Source organism: Hylobates moloch, unplaced genomic scaffold (genome assembly GCF_009828535.3).
Source record: "Hylobates moloch isolate HMO894 unplaced genomic scaffold, HMol_V3 SCAFFOLD_5, whole genome shotgun sequence".
NCBI classification, from domain to species: Eukaryota; Metazoa; Chordata; class Mammalia; order Primates; family Hylobatidae; genus Hylobates; species Hylobates moloch.
In genome coordinates, this window is record NW_026652280.1 from 57,893,636 (window position 1) to 57,912,737 (window position 19,102).

The 19,102-nt window shown below is 38.5% G+C and overlaps 1 protein-coding gene across 1 annotated transcript in view; it reads right to left on the minus strand.

The window, feature by feature from the left end:
- The window catches only part of MIB1 (MIB E3 ubiquitin protein ligase 1), a 138,655-nt gene that overhangs the window by 84,359 nt on the left and 35,194 nt on the right, over window positions 1-19,102 (minus strand). Inside the window, exons 5-6 of the mRNA XM_032152659.2 lie at window positions 14,865-14,931; window positions 13,351-13,555 (exon numbers count right to left, since the gene is read on the minus strand). Of these exons, the coding sequence (XP_032008550.1) occupies window positions 13,351-13,555; window positions 14,865-14,931 (272 nt within the window). The remainder of the gene's footprint in view (window positions 1-13,350; window positions 13,556-14,864; window positions 14,932-19,102) is intronic.

Below are 19,102 nucleotides of genomic sequence, written 5' to 3' on the forward strand. Positions count from 1 at the left end.
TATTCGCATATAAAAGACTGAGTGGTCACACCATATAAAAGCCTGTTTACTAACTTTCTGTAACCACACAAGTAAACTGTTCTTTGTTTCCTTTAGTTTTTCTTTTTTTGATACAGAGTCTCACTGTGTTACCCAGGTTCAAGCAATTCTCCTGCCTCAGTCTCCCAAGTAGCTGGGATTACAGGCACACACCACAACACCCAGCTAATTTTTGTATTTTTAGTAGAGGCAGGGTTTCGCTATGTTGGCCAGCCTGTTCTCGAACTCCTGACCTTGGGTGATCCACCCGCCTTGGCCTCCCAAAGTGCTGGGATTGCAGGCCAAGTAAACTGTTCTTTCTAAAGCAAACACAAAGAGAAAAAAGTGCCTCTGAACGGTTAAAAATAAAAATCATATACACGAAGTTTTCTCTTAGCCATATCAACAACAGTGCCTTTTATCTCACTCTCAATTACCCAAAATTTACTAGACTTATTATCCGGCCCAAACAGAGCAGCCATTATACAAGTGCTCCCTCTGCCGAGTGCTTTTCCCAGTGAAACCTAGTCTATCTTTAAAGCTTATTCCAAGTGTTAATTATCTCTTTGTAGTTTTGTCTAATTTGCCCAGCAGAAATGACCACTCTTCTCTTGCACTCTCGAAAAATCCTGAATACTTACTAATCATACTATTTTTAACACTTTATCACAGTTATTTCCCATTCTATCTATCCAAGCTAAAAAGGAAACCCCTTCATAGGAGGAGATGATGTCTTGTCTTTGTGATCCTAATACTAATCACAGGGCCTAATACAGAATAAGCACTTAATAAGTTCTGTTGAATAAAGAACAAAAAGAAGATCTTCTGGAACTCAAATATCATATTACTGTTAACACTCTACTGCCCAAGAAAAACTCTGAACGAGAAAGAATTCTGCAAGTAATACTCCTAATTTGTGCTAACCTAACATTCCCAAAGAGAATATTTAACACAAAATGTGTTAGTACATGCTAATCAGAACTTAACTTGTATCCTTAAGATTTTATTTTTTGACTGATATGCAATAATTGTACCTTTTCTTTTTACTTTTGTTAATGACATCTTTATTAAGATGTATTTCAGGCACAATTTACCCACTTAAAGTATATAATTCAGTGGTTTTTAGTATATTCATGGAGTCGTACAACCATAACCACTATCTAATTTCATTTTTATTATGTAATAAAGATACCCCATAACTATTAGCAGTTACTCCAGTCACCCCTTTCCCCAGGCCCTAAATAACCAGTAATATACTTTCTTGTTTCTACGGATTTGCTTATTCTGGACATTTTATATAAATAAAATCACACAATATGTGATCTTTTGTGACTGGCTTCTTTCACTTAGCATAATTCAAGACTCATCTATGTTGCAGTATGTGTGAGTACGTGATTTCTTTGTGATATGTATGAATATATCACATTTTGCTTATCCATTTACCAGTTAATAGGCATTTGGGTTGTTTCTACCTTCTGGCTCTTATGAATAATGCTTCTACAACATTCCTATACAGTTTTTTGTATGGACATACATATTAAATTCTTTTAGGTACACACCTAAGAGTGGAACTGCTGGGTCTATGGTAACTCTACATTTAACATTTTGAGAAACTACCAAACTGTTTTTTAAAGCAACCCAATTGTTTTACAGTGTTACCAGCAATACATGATGGATCTAATCCTCAACAAAAGTTATTATTTTTTTTATTCAAGCCATCTTAGTGTGTGAAGTGGTATGCCATTGTGGTTTTGCTTTGTAGTTCCCTAATATTAATAACAAGCATCTTTTCATGAATGTTATGAACGGAACCATGTCCCCCTAGAATTCACATGCTGAATCCCTAACTCCCAATGTAACTGTATTTACAGATAAGACCTTTACAGAAGTAATTAAGGTTAAATTGGGTATTACAGGCACGTCCCGAATACAACAGGGCTGGTACCCTTCTAACAGGAAGAGACATCAAAGATTTCCCTCTCCAACTGCACACAGAAGAAAGGCCATAGTGAGCAGAGAAGGTGGCCGTCTACAGACCAGGAAGAAAGGCCTCAACAGAAACCAACATAGTTGGCACCTTGATCTTGAACTTCTAGCCTCCACGAGTGTGAGAAAATACTTCTTTTTCTTTTTTGAGACAGGGTCTCACTCTGTCACCCATGGTGGACTGCAGTGGCACAATCACGGCAAACTCCAGCCTTGACCTCCCTGGGCTCAAGCAATTTGCCCAGCTCATCCTTCTGAGTGGCTGGGATGACAAGCACATACCACCACACCTGGCTAATTTTTCTTTTTCTTTTTTTTTTTGTATTTTTTGTAGAGACAGGGTTTCGTTATATTGCCCAAGCTGAGAAAATAAATTTCTATTGTTTAAGCAACCTAGTCTGTGGTATTTTATTATGGCAGCCCTAGCCAACTAATACAGCAGCACTATTAGCCATCTCTATAGCATATTTTCTTTGGGAAACTGTCTATTCAAATTCTTTGCCCATTTTTCTATTAGGTTTTAACTGTTGAATTTTAAGAGTTCTTTATATATTCTAAATAGAAGTCTGTTATTAACCATATAATTTGCAAACTTTTTATCTCATTCCATGAGTTGTCCACTTTCTTGATAGTCTCCTTTAAAACACAGAAGTTTTTAATTTTGATGAAGTCCCATTTCTCCACTTTCTCTTTGGTTGCTTCTAATTTTGGGGTCATGTCTACTAAAACATTGTCTAATCCAAGGTCACGAAGATTTATGTCTATGATTTATTCTAAGAGTTTTCTAGTTTTACCTTTTACATTTAGGTCTATGTTCAATTTTGACATAATATCGGTGTATGGTATGTAGTAGGGGTCCAACTTGTTTGTTGATATCCAGTTATCCCAGTACCACTTGTCAAAAAGACCATTCATCTCTCACTGAAGGATCTTGAACTCTTGTCAAAAATCAACTAACCAGCCAAGTGCAATGGCACATGCTTGTAGTCCCAGCTACTCAGGAGGCTGAGGCAGGAGGATCACTTGAGCCCAGGTGTTCTGTGCTATAGTGCACCATGACTGTGCCTATGAACACGCCACTGAACTCCAGCCTCAGCAATCTAGCAAAACTCCATCTCTTAAAAATAAATAAATAAATAAATTGACCTAAATGCAAGGGGCTTATTTCCGGACTCTCAATTCTATTCCATTAATCTGTATGTCTAACATTACATCACTAGTATACTATCTTGATAACTGTAGCTTTGTGGTTACGTTTTGAAACCAGGAATTGTGAGTTCTCCAACTCTGTTCTTCCTTTTCAAGACTATTTTGATAAATGGGGGTCCCTTGAATTTCCATATGAATTTTAGTACAAGTGTGTCAATTTCTGCAAAAAAAGTACCAGGATTTTGATAGGGATTACACTTAATCGGAAGATTAGTTTGGGAAATACTGCCATCTATTGTGGGTTGAATTATGCCCCCTTCCAAAATATGCTCAAGTCCTAATCCAGGTATCTGTTAATGTTACCTTATTTGTAAGTAGGCCCTTTACATATGTAATCAAGTTAAAGTGAGGTCATACTGGATTAGGGTAGGCCCTAAATTCAATGTTTAGTGTCCTTATAAGAGAGTCATGTGCCGACACCCACCAAGAAACACAGACTCACAGGGAAAAAGATCATGTGAAGACAGTGGCAGAGAATATAGAGTGATGCATCTACAAGCCAAGGAACAAAGATTGCTGGGAACCACCAGAAGCTGGGAGAAAGGCATACAACAGATTGTCCCTGAAAGTCTCCAGAACAAACCTATCTTGCCAACACCCAGACTCTGGACTTCTAGCCTCTGATACTGTGAAAGAATAAATCTCTATTAAGCCACCCCAGTCTATGGTAACTTGTTATAGCAGCCCTAGGAAACTAATATACCATCTAAACAATATTAAACCTGATCTAAGAACATGGAATGTTTTGTCATTTATTTAGGTCTTCTTTAATTTCTTTCAACAATGTTCAGTAGTTTTCACTGTACAAGTATTGCATCTCCTTGGTTAAATTAATTCTTAAGTATTTTATTCTTTTTGATGCCACTTTAAGTGAAATTGTTTTAATTTCATTTTCATATTGTTCATTATTAGTGTACAGAAAGAAAACTGATGTTCCTATATCAATCTTGGTTCCTGTAATCTTGCTGAACTCATTTATTAGCTACAAGAGCTTTTGTGGATTCTTTGAGTTTTTCTATACACGGTATCAGGTCATCTGTAAACAAAGTTAGTTTCACATCTTCTTTTCCTTTTACTTCTTCCTTTTATTTCTTTTTCTTACCTAGTTGCTATGACTAGAACCGCTGGTACAATGTTGAACAGAAGTAATAAAGTGGACATTCTTGTCTTGTTTCTCATGTTACGGGGTAAGTATTCAGTCTTTCATCATTAAGCATGATGTTAGCTGTGGGTTTTTCATAGATGTCCTTTATCAAGCCAAAGAAGTTCCCTTCTGGTCCCAGTTGGTTTAGTGTTTTTATCACGAAAGGGTATTGGATTTTGTCAAGTACTTTTTCTGCATCTACTGATATGATCATGTATGCTCGTAAGATTTGAATACAATCAAGCCTAATGCTACACCTAGATAAGAAACTTAATGTTAACTTTTCTTATTCTATATAATATCCCTTCCCCAAAGAACCTCAGGGAATTAGTTTCTTTATGTACATGTCAGTAAGACAATTATTCAATTTATCGATTTTTCTTTAAAATACTATAAACATACTAAAGTGGATTAGATATATTTTGGCCCAAATAAAATTAAAAAGACATCCTTAGCCTCCAAGAAACTTGCAATCTAGAAATCAAATGAATTTTAATAGGTAAGAGTAAACCTAAATAGATGAAGAGTATATGCATATATAATACTATGGAGAGTAAAAGGAGAGAGGAGGTTCCCAAATCACATAAACTCAATATTTATAGGATGTAGAGGAATTAATCCAGGTAACAAGGCAGAAAAAGAGGAGCAGGCATTTTACCTAAAGGGAGTAGTATGTTAAAAGGTACATAAGTGAGGAAATGCATACAATTTTATACTGCTGATAAGGATTAGTGTATGTGTACATATCTGTGGCAACACCAAAATCGCAGAGTAGAAACAATCTGACTTCACCCTCCCCAACAGAAAACCGAAAAAAAAAAATACCCAGCAACAAGATTATCACCAGCAATATCCCAGAACTCGAGTCTGAAGCTGAAATGATCCCTGGGGCCAGAGACATGAAAAACTCCAAGCAGATAATAAAAGGAACAAATTGCTGTATCTGCAACATCCTTCCCCCTATCTACCAGGCACAAGGCACAGAAAATTCCCCCAGAATCACAGTCTCTACACTGGAAAAATTGACATCAAGGCAGAGAGCCAGCTTCCCTACCATCTTGGGTTCCCTTGCAGGAAAATCATTCCTGCCTCAATCCATAGGAACCCTTATAGAGTACCTGTAGAAAGAAAAATCCCTAAGGGTAGCTACAGTCAAAGAGAAGAGACAGGACTAGCAAACCTGGCCCTTGAAACTCCGCTCTTTATCTCAGCCAAAAGAGATATCAAATCAGAGTGGCTGTTCAGCAGCACTATACTGTAGGAGGCACACATTCCATGGTTCTTCTGGCCATAAATCCCTAACCAGACTTCCCACATAGCCAAAGTACCACTTTTGGGATCCACCCTCACTCCTTCCTGCCCAATTCAGGATGAACAGAGTTCCAAACATTTGTGACACCCAAGGCAAACTTGGGCTTAAGGCACCATTTAGTTCTGAAAAGGAGGCAGCAATCTATAATTTAGGGGATTCAACAGGGAATCGTAAAGAACCTCTAAGCAAGTATGCCCTAGAAAGACCAAAATAAGCAGACAGCAAAAACTAGAAAAAAATAAATGATCCTTCAATACGAAGATAAGAAACAAAATAAACAGGAAGCCAATGGACAAAGCAAAGTGCCAATGACCAACCCTAATAAGGCAGCAATGTGTAAGCTCTCAGTTAAATAATTCAAAATAGCAGTTCTAAAGAAACTCAGTGAACTCTAAGATAACACAGAAAACCAATTCAGAAATTTATCAGAGAAATGTAACAGATGGAAATGATGTTTTCAAAATCAAACAAAAATCCTAGAACTGAGAAATGTATTCGTTGAAATGAAAAATGCATCAGAGGCTCTCAACAGCAGAATTAAGCAGTGGAAAAAAATAAAAACAGTGGGACTGGATATAAGCTATTTGAAAATACACAGAAGAGAAAAAAGAATGAAAAGGAATGGAGAAGGCCAACAGGATATAGAGACTAACCTCAAAAAAGCAAAACTGAGTCAATGGCATTCAAGAGAGAGTTGAGAAACAGCAAGGGGTAAGGAGCTTATTCAAATTATAACAGAAAACTTACCAAATCTAGAGAAAGATAAAAGCAAAAACTACAAAAAAAAATATCAATGTACAACAAGGTCAGAAATCACCAAACAAATTAAATCCAAATAATAACCAAATAGAGCTGGACGCAGTGGCTCACACCTGTAATCCCAGCACTTTGAGAGGCCAAGGCGGGCGGATCACAAGGTCAGGAGATCGAGACCATCTTGGCTAATACGGTGAAACCCTGTCTCTACTAAAAATACAAAAAAATTAGCCAGGCGTTGTGGCGGGCACCTGTAGTCCCAGCTACTCGGGAGGCTGAGGCAGAAGAATGGCGTGAACCCATGAGGCGGAGCTTGCAGTGAGCCAAGATCGTGCCACTGCACTCCAGCCTGGGCGAGACAGAGAGACTCTGTCTCAAAAAAAAAAAAACAAAAAACAAACAAACAAATAGACTACCCCAAGACACATACTAATCAAACTCTCAAAGGTCAAAGACAAAGTAAGGATCCAAAAATAAGCAATAGAAGAGAAGGAAGTAACACATAAAAGAGCACCAATTCATCTAGCAACAGACTTTTCAGCAGAAACCATACAGGACAGGAGAGAGCAAGATGACATATTCAAAATGCTAAAAGAAAAAAACTGGTAATTAAGAATACTGTACCAACCAAAGCTTTCCTTCAAACATGGAGGGGAGAGAAAACCTTTCCCAGATGAACAAAAGCTGAGGAAATTCATCACCATCATTTCTTATAAGAAATGGTAAAGGGAGTTCATCAATCTAAAAGAAAAGGATAGCAATATGCAAAAAGAAAACATGAAGATACAAAATTCCCTGGTAAAAGTAATTACACAGACATATTCAGAATACTCTAATAATATAATTATGTGTAATCCCCCATAACTCTAGTATAAGACTAAAAGACAAACCTATCAAAAAAAATAACTATAGCAAACAGTTAAGAGATAGGCAATATCAAAAGATGTACACAGAGACAACAAGACACAATGTGGAGGAGTTAAAAAGTGTAGAGAGTTTTAGTTTTCCTTTGTTTGATTTTCTTTGTAATCCAAGTTAAGACGTCACCTATTTAAAATAACTTGTTATATCTATAATATAGGGTCCAGCCCTACTGGGCCTGTAGGTTTTTTTCTTCGTGGGCGGAGACGAGAGATCATAGAAATAAAGACACAAGACAAAGAGATAGAAGAAAAGACAGCTGGGCTCGGGGGACCACTACCACCAAGATGTGGAGACCGGTAGCGGCCCCAAATGCCTGGCCGCACTGTTATTTATTGTATACAAGGCAAGCGGGCAGGGTAAGGAGTGTGAGTTGTCTCCAATGATAGGTAAGGTCACACAAGTCACATGTCCACTGGACAGGGGGCCCTTCCCTATTTTGGTAGCCGAGGCAGAAAGAGGGGACAGCTTACGTCATTATTTCTTCTATGCATTTTTCGGCGAGATCAACGGCTTTAATACTTTCACTAATTCTACTACTGCTATCTAGAAGACGGAGCCAGGTGTACAAGGCGAAACATGAAAGTGGACCAGGAACGTGACCACTGAAGCACAGCATCATGGGCAGAGGTCTCCAGATGGCTGCAGGCGGGCCTGACTGATGTCAGACCTTCCACAAGAGGTGGTGGAGCAGAGTGTTCTCTAGCTCTGCCGGGGAAAGGGAGACTCCCTTTCCAGGTCGGCTAAGTAATGGGTGCCTTCCCAGGCACTGGCGTTACCACTAGACCAAGGAGCCCTCTAGTGGCCCTGTCCGGGCGTGACAGAGGGCTCACACTATTGTCTTCTGGTCACTTCTCACCATGTCCCTTCAGCTCCTATATCTGTATAGTCTGGTTTTTCTTAGGTTATAATTGTAGAACAAAGATTATAATACTGGAATAAAGAGTAATGCTACAAACTAATAATTAATAATATTCATATATAATCAAATCTATAATCTATTTCTAGTATAACTATTATAACTATTCTTATTCTATATATTTTCTTTATTATACTGGAACAGCTTGTGCCCTCGGTCTCTTGCCTCGGCAACTGGATGGCTTGCCGCCCACATATAAGATGTTTTTTGTAAGCTTCGTGGTAACCAAGAAGAAAAACATACAGTAGATATACTGAAAATAAGCAACACAGGGCTGGGCATGGTGGCTCACACCTGTAAATCCCAGAACTTTGGGAGGCCAAGGAGGGTGGATTACGAGGTCAGGAGATCCAGACCAGCCTGGCCAACATGGTGAAACCCCCTCTCTACTAAAAATACAAAAACTAGCTGGGTGTGGTGGCATGCGCCTGTAGTCCCAGCTACTCGGGAGGCTGAGGCAGGAGAACTGTTTGAACCCGGGAGTCGGAGGTCGCAGTGAGCCGAGATCACACCACTGCACTCCTGCCTGGTGACATAGCGAGACTCCGTATAAAAAAAAAAAAAAAAAAAAGCAACACAGGCTGGGTGCAGTGGCTCACACCTGTAATCCCAACATTGTGGGAGGCTGAGGCAGGAGGAATGCCTGAGGCAAAGAGTTGAAGACCAGCCTGGCAACATTGTAAGACCCCATCTCTACAAAAAAAAAATTTTAATGACCATGGTGGTGTGCACCTGTAGTTACAGCCACTTGGAAGGCTAAAGTGGGAGGATTGCTTGAAGCCAGGAGTTCAAGGCTTCAGTGAGCTATGATCATGTCACTGCACTCCAGCCTGAATGACAGAGTGAGACCTTGTCTCAAAAACAAAAAATGATAAAATTTATTTAAAAAACACATTAAAACGTACTACCAAAGAAAATCACCTAACCACAAAGGAAGAGGGCAAGAAAAAAAAAAAAGGAAGAGTTACAAAACAACCAAATAACAAGTAACAAAAATAGCAGTAGTAAATCTTCACCTATCAATAACAACAATGAATGTAAATGAACTAATTCTCCAACTAAAAGACATAGAGTGAGGCCGGGCACGGTGGCTCACACCTGTAATCCCAGCACTTTGGGAGGCTGAGGCGGGAGGACCACCTGAGGTCAGGAGTTAGAGACCAGCCTGACCAGTATGGTGAAACCCCATCTCTACTAAAAATACAAAAATGAGCTGGGCTTGGTGGAGGGCACCTGTAGTCCCAGCTACTCGGGAGGCTGAGACAGGAGAATTGCTTGAACCCGGGAGGCGGAGGTTGCAGTGAGCCAATATCGTGCCACTGCACTCCAGCCTGGGCAACAGAGTAAGACTCCATCTCAAAAAAAAAAAAAAAAAAAAAAAAAAAGACATACAGTGGCTGAATGGGTAAAAGAAAATTGTTTAAATGATCCAACCCTGCGCTCCCTACAAGAAATTCATTTCACCTATAAAGACACATGCAGACTGAAAGTGAAGGGATGGAAAAAGATATTGCACACAAATGGAAACCAAAAAAGAGCAGGAATAGTTATACTTTTATATCAGATAAAACAGACTTTAAGTCAAAGACTGTAAAAACAGACAAATAGATAAAGTCACTGTATAATAATAAAGTGGTCAATTCAGCAAAAGGATATAACATATATATGCACTCAACACTGGAGAAACCAAATATAAAACACAAACATCAATAGATCTAAAGGGAAAGATATACTGCAATGTCTTTAATAGTAGGGGACATTTCAACATCTAACTTTCAGTAATGAACAGATCATCAACTACAGAGAAAATCAACAAAGAAACATCAAAGATAAACTACAATCTAAACCAAATATACATAACTGACACTTACAGAATACTTCATCCAACTGCCGTAGAATACACACTGTTCTCATCAGCACGAGGAACATTCTCCAAAAGAGACCACGTATTGGGCCACAAAACAAGTCTCACTAAATTCAAAAAAGTTGAAATGGTATGAAGTATCTTTTCTGACCACAATGGAATAACACTAGAAAGAAATTAAACATTATCCTGAACAATGAAAGCGTCAATAAAGAAATTAAGAAAGAAATTTTAAAATTTCTTGAAACAAATGAAAATCGAAACACAACATATCAAAATCTATCAAATACAGAAAAAGCAGTAGTAAGAGGGATATGCATAGCAATAAACACCTAATCAATAATTTAAGGCCAGATGCAGTGGTCCATGCCTATAATCCCAGTACTTTGGGAGGCCGAGGTGGGCGGATCACATGAGGTCGGGAGTTCAAGACCAGCCTGACCAACATGGTGAAACCCTATCTCTACTAAAAATACAAAATTAGCTGGGCGTGGTGGCACATGCCTGTAATCTCAGCTACTTAGGAAGGCTGAGGCAGGAGAACCGTTTGAACCCAGGAGGCAGAGGTTGCAGTGAGCTAAGATCACGCCACTGCACTCCAGCCTGGGCAACAAGAGCAAAACTCCGTCTCAAAATAATAATAATAATAATTTAACAAGTAGGAAGATTTCAAATAACCTAACAATACAGCTCAAGGAACTAGAAAAGCAAAAACAAAGCAAATCCAGTAGTAGAAGGAAGAAGTAATAAAGATCAGCAGAAATAAATGAAATTGAGACAATAAAAAGAGAAAATAACAAAATGAAAAGCTGGATTTCTCAAAAGATAAACAAAATCAACAAATCTTTAGGTAGACCAACTAAGATAAAACCAGAAGACCCAAATAAAATCAGAAACAAACATAGGGACATAACTGATACCACAGAAATGCAAAGGATCATGACAGAATATCATGAACATCTATATATCAACAAATTGAAAAATCTAGAAGAAATAGATAAATTCTTGGACATAAACAACCTACCAAGATTGAGACATGAAGAAGTATCAACCCTGGCCAGGCACAGTGGCTCACCTGTAATCTCAGCACTTTGGGAGGCCAAGGTGGGCAGATCACCTGAGGTCAGGGGTTCAAGACCAGCCTGGCCAACATGGTAAAACCCCATCTCTATTAAAAAATACAAAATTTAGCTGGGTGTGGTGGCACATGCCTGTAATCCCAGCTACTTGGGAGGCTGAGGCAAGAGAATCATTTGAACCTGGGAGACAGAGGTTGCAGTGAGCTGAGATCGTGCCACTCCAGCCCCAGCCTGGGTGACAAGGGAGACCCCATTTCAAAAAATATATATATATATATGTGTGTGTGTGTGTGTGTGTGTGTGTATATGTATATATATATGTATGTGTATATATATGTATGTATATATACACACACACACATATATATATAAAACTTGAACAGACGAATAATGAGTAACAAGATCGAAGAAGTAATAAAAATGTCTCCCATCAGAGAAAAGCCCCAGGGCCTGATGGTTTCAATGCCAGATTCTACCAAACATTTAAAGAACAAACATCAATCCTCTCAAACTACTGTTGCTTTTATTGGCCAGTCGAGGTGGCTCAAGCCCCCAGCACTTTGGGAGGTCAAGGTGGGAGGATCACTTGAGGCCAGGGGTTCAGCGCCAGCCTGGGCAATATGGCAAGATCCTGTCTCTACTATAAAAAAAAGTTTTTAATTTAAATTTTTAAAAAGAGAAAAAAAGAAAATGGCTTTTCGGATGCTGGCAAGAACACACGAAAAGGGGAACACCTGTAGACTGTAAATTAGTACAGCCACTATGAGAAACAGTATGGAGGTTCCTCAAAAAACTAAAAACAGAACTACCATATGATCCAGTAATCCCATTGCTGGGTATATATACCCAGAAGAAAGAATATCAGCATGTCAAAGAGAGATTTGTACTCCCATGTTTACTGCAGCACTATCCACAACAGCCAAGACATGAAATCAACCTAAGTGTTCATAAATAGATTGAAAGGATAAAGAAAATGTGGGCCAGGTATGGTGGCTCACTCCTGTAATCCCAACACTTTGGGAGGCCAAGGGAGAAAGATCACTTGAGACCAGGAGTTCAGGACCTGCATGGACAATACAATGAGACCCCTTCTCTAAAAATACAATAGAATAGAATAGATGAATAGAATAGAATAGAATAGAATAGAATAGAATAGAATAGAATAGAATAGAATAGAATAGAATAGAATAGAATAGAATAGAATAGAATAGAATAGAATAGAATAGAGGTACATATACCCAATGGAATATTACTCAGCTATAAAAAGAACAAAATCCTGTCATCTGCAGCAACATGAATGGAACTGGAGGTCATTATGTTAAGTGAAATAAGCCAGACACGGAAAGACAAATACCACATGTTCTCACTCATATGAGGAGATGTAAAATGTGGATCTCATGGAGATAGAAAGTTGATTGGTGGTTACCAGAGGCTGGGAACAGTAGGAGAAAGTGGGGGATGAGAGAAATGGTAAATGCATACAAGACTACAGCTAGATACAGGGAAAAAGATCTAATGTTTGATAGTACAGTTGGGCGACTATAGTTAACAACTTGTATAGTTCAGAACAGCTGGGGAGAGGAATTGGAATGTTCCCAATGTAAAGAAGGGGTGATGTTAATAGTGATGGTTGCCCCAATTGCCTGTTTGATCATTACATATTGTATGCATGGATGAAAAAATCACATGTATCCCAAAATATGTACACCTCTTGTGTATTAATAAAAACAAAAAATAAGAGATGACCCTGGAGATATGCACCAAAGGAGTTTTAATGTAAAACCCCTCCTATTCAGGGTAGACTGATATAGTCCATTATGAACACAGAACTTTTAAGCTGTATTCAGACCTAATAGTGATATAATGTATTCTCCTCTTGAAGGAAAAATAGTGTATAGAACACTGTATCATAAACATTCTCATATATATACACACAAGACACACACACACACACACACACACACACGTAATTCTTATCATTTGTTTCTCTCCACCTTACCAATATATATTCTGAATTTTTACTTACCATCTAAAAGCTAGCTTTAATGAGTATTTGGTTATCACTTTATTTGCTTTCTCTAAGACTCTTTTCTCTATATTAGCTTTATTTGTCATTGTCAAAAATTGAGAGATATCACCAACCTATTGCCACTTGGATACTGTACTACAATGTCATGATCTTCATCAATGCCACAAACAGTTCCAGTCGTAGTTAAAGTCTCAAACATTCCATCAGTCCATCCTCCATGACCATGCTGCAAAGACTGTACAATTTCTAGGTCGAGATCTATATTTACTAGGTCACCAATCTGCAATCCACCAGGATTCCTGTTGCCATTCTGCTCACCTGTAATTTCAGAGGCAATTGAATAAAGGGAGAAAAAACCTCACAACAACAGGCAGCTGCATTATCTTTAAATAACATGTAGATATTTTAGTTTCACGTACCATCTAGTTTTAAAAGGTCTTGAGAACTCACTATAAGTATAAAATTTTAGAACTAGAAAGCTTTTTTTAAAAAAAGAAAAAAGCCAGACTCAAAAATTGAAATAATTTGAGTTATAACAAAGACTAAGTAAGAGTAGAGTCTATAAAAGACAATTCAACCTTATATCAGAATACAAAGTCCCAGGTGTTGAAAATACTCACTTTTATACCTGGATAACTTACTATCACTGCATTAGAACCACAATAACTAACTAGAGAATATGAATGAAAGCCCTGGAATTATTTTTTCCATTAAGTGCTTAGTACTATTTTATTTTAACAAATGGTTCCTGTGATTCTTGCCCTAAAGAGCTTTTTAAAATATGTCAAAGCCTATTCCCTAGATTATTTTCAAAAGCTAGTTCTGAGATGAATTCATGATCATGAAACACTATGCTGAGATCCAAAATATGAGTGTTGATTTTGCATTTTTCTTATGAAAGCAAGACACAAAACAAGAAAGCTTGTTTTGTGAAAGCAAGATAAATAGATGAGCTCATTAAAAAACGTAAATATTTTTTAAGCATTCTCCTTTTTTAAAAAAAGATTAAGGTATACTGCAAAAAAAAAAACAGCAGTTTTTGCTACAAAGGCAAGTCAAACGATTTGGAAGGTGAAACACAGTTCACAGGAGAAAGAAAACCATTCAGAGAATAAAGATTAGGAGAGTGTGGTAAATGTTCATCCAGGCAACAATAAATCTATAAAATGAAGGTAGTTTTGGTTTTCTTGTTCCCTTTTTATTTTTATGATACATGAAATTATATATATTATCTTAATCTTGGAGCTGTTCTTAGGAAGACAATTTGACAAAAATTCTAAGGAATTTTTAAGCACAAAAGTGTCAAATCCTATTCTCAATAGTGTATGACATACAACTGTTGTAATCTAATGCAAAATTTTTCAACAATATAATTTACAGTTAAAACATAAAAGTTTCAAATGTATATTATGACATAAATGGCCAATCAATTCTCAAGACATGACAACTGAGTCCAAATAAAGCATAATAAAAGAAAAAATACTTTAAGACCAAAGGAAAGCCAAAAAAATTTTTCTCTAAGTAACTTTAGTGGTAATTAACTTTTCTAATGTCCAATTTAAACATTTTACTGATTCCACGAACTCTGATCCATTATTTAGTAATACTCTCTAATCTTCTCACTCACCTAGCACAGGGCAGTGATCTCTGTAGAAAGAACCTCCCTTGGCATCCTGGACACATTTCAGATCAGACTAAGAAGAAAAGAAACCAGAAAAATCACCCATGAAACTTCAAATATGGCTCAATATCTGAAACAGGCAAAAATATTCATTCAGAACATACTCAAAACAGAAATCAAGAATAGTCTAGGTCAACAATCACACTAAACACTGCTTTCAAAAGTACTTGTAAAAACTAGAAACCTGATCTTCAGATAGGTCATATTTTATTTACTTTCAGCATTCTTTTAAAGCTCAAAATTAGAATGTCTGAATCTGGCTGGACACGTTGGCTCACGCCTGTAATCCTAGGACTTTGGAAGGCCGAAATGGGCGGATCACTTGAGGTCAGGAGTTCAAAACCAGCCTGGCCAACATGGTGAAACCCCGTCTCTACTAAAAATACAAAAAAAAATTAGCCATGTGTGCTGCTGGAAACCTGTAATCCTAGATGCTCAGGAGGCAGAGGCAGGAGAATCGCTTGAACCCGGGAGGCAGAGGTTGCAGTGAGCTGAGGTCACGCCACTGCACTCCAGCCCGGGCAGCAGAGCAAGGAGACTCTGTCTCAAAAAATAAATAAATAAAATAAAATGTCTGAATCTTATTACATTAGACTAAAATACTTATAATTAATAAATGTTAATTATAATAGTTTGAAAAACACATGTTAAAAAAGGACAACAAATATCTATTATTGGAAATGTGCACAGCACATTCTTTTTTGTGTGTATGTGACAGAGTCTTGCTCTGTTGCCCAGGCTGGAGTACAGTGACTCACTGCAACCTCCGTCTCCTGAGTTTAAGCAATTCCCGTGCCTCAGTCGCCTGAGCAGCTGGGGATTACAGGCATGCACCACCACGCCTGGCTAATTTTTGCATTTTTAGTACAGACACGGTTTCACCACGTTGGCCAGGCTGATCTCAAACTCCTGGCTTCAAATAATCCACCCACCTCAGCCTCCCAAAGTGCTGGGATTACTGGCATGAGCCACCACGCCGGGCCAGCACATTCCATTTTAAAGATACTTTTACCAAAAACAAACCAAAACCTGGAAATTATTCAAAACTAATAGCCAATACAAAGTAGAAAATAACGAAACCAAATACAGTCTTTTGATTCCTTGTCCAGCTAATTTTCCTATTTACATCAATTTTTTTTTTTTTTTTTTTGAGATGGAGTCTTGCTCTGTCACCCAGGCTGGAGTGCAGTGGCACGATCTCGGCTCACTGCAACCTCCACCTCCTGGGTTCAAGCAATTCTCCTGCCTCTGCCTCCCTAGTAGCTGGGATTACAGGCATATGCCACCACACCCAACTAATTTTTGTATTTTTACGGGGTTTCACCATGTTGGCCAGGCTGGTCTCGAACACCTGACCTCAAGTGACCTGCCCGCCTCAGCCTCCCAAAGTGCTGGGATTACAAGCGTGAGCCACCGCGCCCAGCCTTACATCAACTTTACTCCTTACTTCGCCATAACCTGGTTAACTAACATTCCTTCCTACTTATCTTTTACAAGAAAACAAATTACTAAGTATCTGAATGGGGGAGGTAGCTGTGGTATAATTAAAAGTACAGAAAATGTGGGCTTAGAGGAAGAACCTTGTGTATACTGTGAAAATTCAGATGTGGATTTACTTAAAAGTGCCTAATAGTACAGGGGTATATAGTAGATGATTAGAACATCTTACCCTATCAAGGAAAGGAGCTCCTCTAATACATCTGCACATGTGCACCTGCATGCACACACATGCATGTGCACACACACGCATACTCACACAGGACCCAACTCTTTTATAGCATCTTTTACTGTCACTGAATCCTGGTCAAAGAGACACAGGTGTCAAATTGGTTTTTGGGATTTTTTTTTTTTTTTCTTTTTGAGACAGGGTCTCTCTCTGTTGCCCAGGCTGGAGTGCAATAGCACAATCACGGCTCACTGCAGCCTCGACCTCCTAGGGCTCAAGTGATCCTTCCACTTCCACCTCAGCCTCTCAAGTAGCTGGGACTACAGGTGCAAACCACCATACCCAGCTAACTTTTTTTATTGTTTGTAGAGACGTAGTTTTGCCACATTGCCCAGGTTGGTCTCAAACTCCTGGACTCAAGTGATCTACCTGCTTTAGCCTCCCATGGTGCTAGGATTACAGGTGTGGGCCACCACTCCCGGCTGTCAAATTGTTTTAATATAATACTCTACCCCAGCAATTTTACTTCTAGGAATCTATCCTAAGGAAATATACCCATAATGTACAAAGACATATATACAAGGATGCTTACTGACACACTGCTTGAAGCAGTAGGGGAAACAAAATCCAACCCAGGTACCCATCAAGAGAAATCTCATTAAATAAATAATGGCACAACCACATACTCGGCCATCAATCTACATAAATACCATTCGTTTAAGTACCTGAGCACATATAGCACATAGGCTTCATTTGAAGAAAATTAATAATCAGTTGGAATCCTAAAAAATTGACAATTTAAAAACAGGCAGAGGCATGAAGAAAATGAAAAGCTGATAATCACTGCTATATACAATAATAAAAATTGGCAACTAAAGTATTTGTTTAAATTCACATGGCTGGCTTTTAATATATAAGTGGAATAAATTGGTCAGCTGTAGTAGCTCATGCCAGTAGTCTCAGCATTCTGGAAGGCCAAGGTGGGAGATCGCTTGGAACTCAGGAGTTAAAAACCAGTGTGGACAATATAGCAAGACCCTATTTCTATTAAAAAATTTTTAATATTAGTTGGGCATGGTGGCACACGCCTACAGTCCTAGCTACTCCAGAGGCTGAGGTGGGAGGTTTGTTTGAGCCCAGGAGTTCAGGGCTTCAGTGAACTATGATTGCACCACTGCACTCCAGCTTGAGTGACAGAGCAAGACCCTGTCTCTAAAAATAAATAAATAAGGCCGGGCGCGGTGGCTCACGCCTGTAATCCCAGCACTTTGGGAGGCTAAGGCAGGTGGATCACGAGGTCAGGAGATCGAGACCATCCTGGCTAACACAGTGAAATCCCATCTCTACTAAAAATGCAAAAAATTAGCCAGGCATGGTGGTGGGCGCCTGTAGTCCCAGCTACTAGGGAGGCTGAGGCAGGAGAATGGCATGAACCCGGGAGCCGGAGCTTGCAGTGAGCCAAGATCAGGCCACTGCACTTCAGCCTGGGCGACAGAGACAGACTCTGTCTCAAAAAATAAACAAACAAATAAACAAATAAATAAATATAAAAAATAAATAAATAAACGGAAATAAATTAAGGGGACACTGGGATACTTTCTCCATTCCTAACAAGAACATAGACAGTTGATTTTAAAAAAGGAAATGTAAAGAATTCTTTGAATACAGAATGTATTCAAAATGAAAAGGATGTGAAAGGCATTAATATTTTGGCATTTATTTATTATACTCTATACATTAAATAGCAAGATCAACTTTTTTTGAGATACAGTCTCACTCCATCACCTAGACTGGAGTACAATGGTGTGATCTCGGCTCACTGAAAGCTCTACACCCCCACCCTCGTGGTTCGGGTGATTCTCGTGCCTCAGCCTCCCGAGTAGCTGGAATTACAGGCACATGCCATCAAACCCAGCTAGTTTTTGTATTTTAGTAAAGACAGGGTTTTACCATGTTGGCCAGTGTGATCTCAAACTCCTGACCTCAAGTGATCCACCCACCTAGGCCTCCCAAAGTGCTGGGATTACAGGCGTGAGCCACCGCGCTGCCCAGCCAAGATCAGCGCTTGAACAATGTTCCATGAAATACAAAAACATAGGACAACTCATTGACTAAACCTCCATTGTTTTTCTAAAAAGTAATTCCAGGGGTTTCTAAGTCAATCATTTTCAATTATCAACACTATACTTTAAAAAATATCAAGGGGTGGAGAGGAATCTCCTAAAAAATAATTTTAATATTTGTTGTAATTTATACTTTTATATAAGCTACCAGAGCACAGAATACAAATATATCACAAAACCTCATTATAATACTGTCTTCCAGGTCCATCCATGCCAAGGAATGGTCTTACAGATGATTTCCAATCTTTTTGATACATTTTCATAAATAAACCCCCTGGACTTAACACTGAAAATGGGTCACCTCTACACAACCAATATATAGTAAGGTACTCAAACATTAAACTAAAGGCAAATCATATTTACTATTAAATAGTTTAGAGAAACATAGTAAAAAC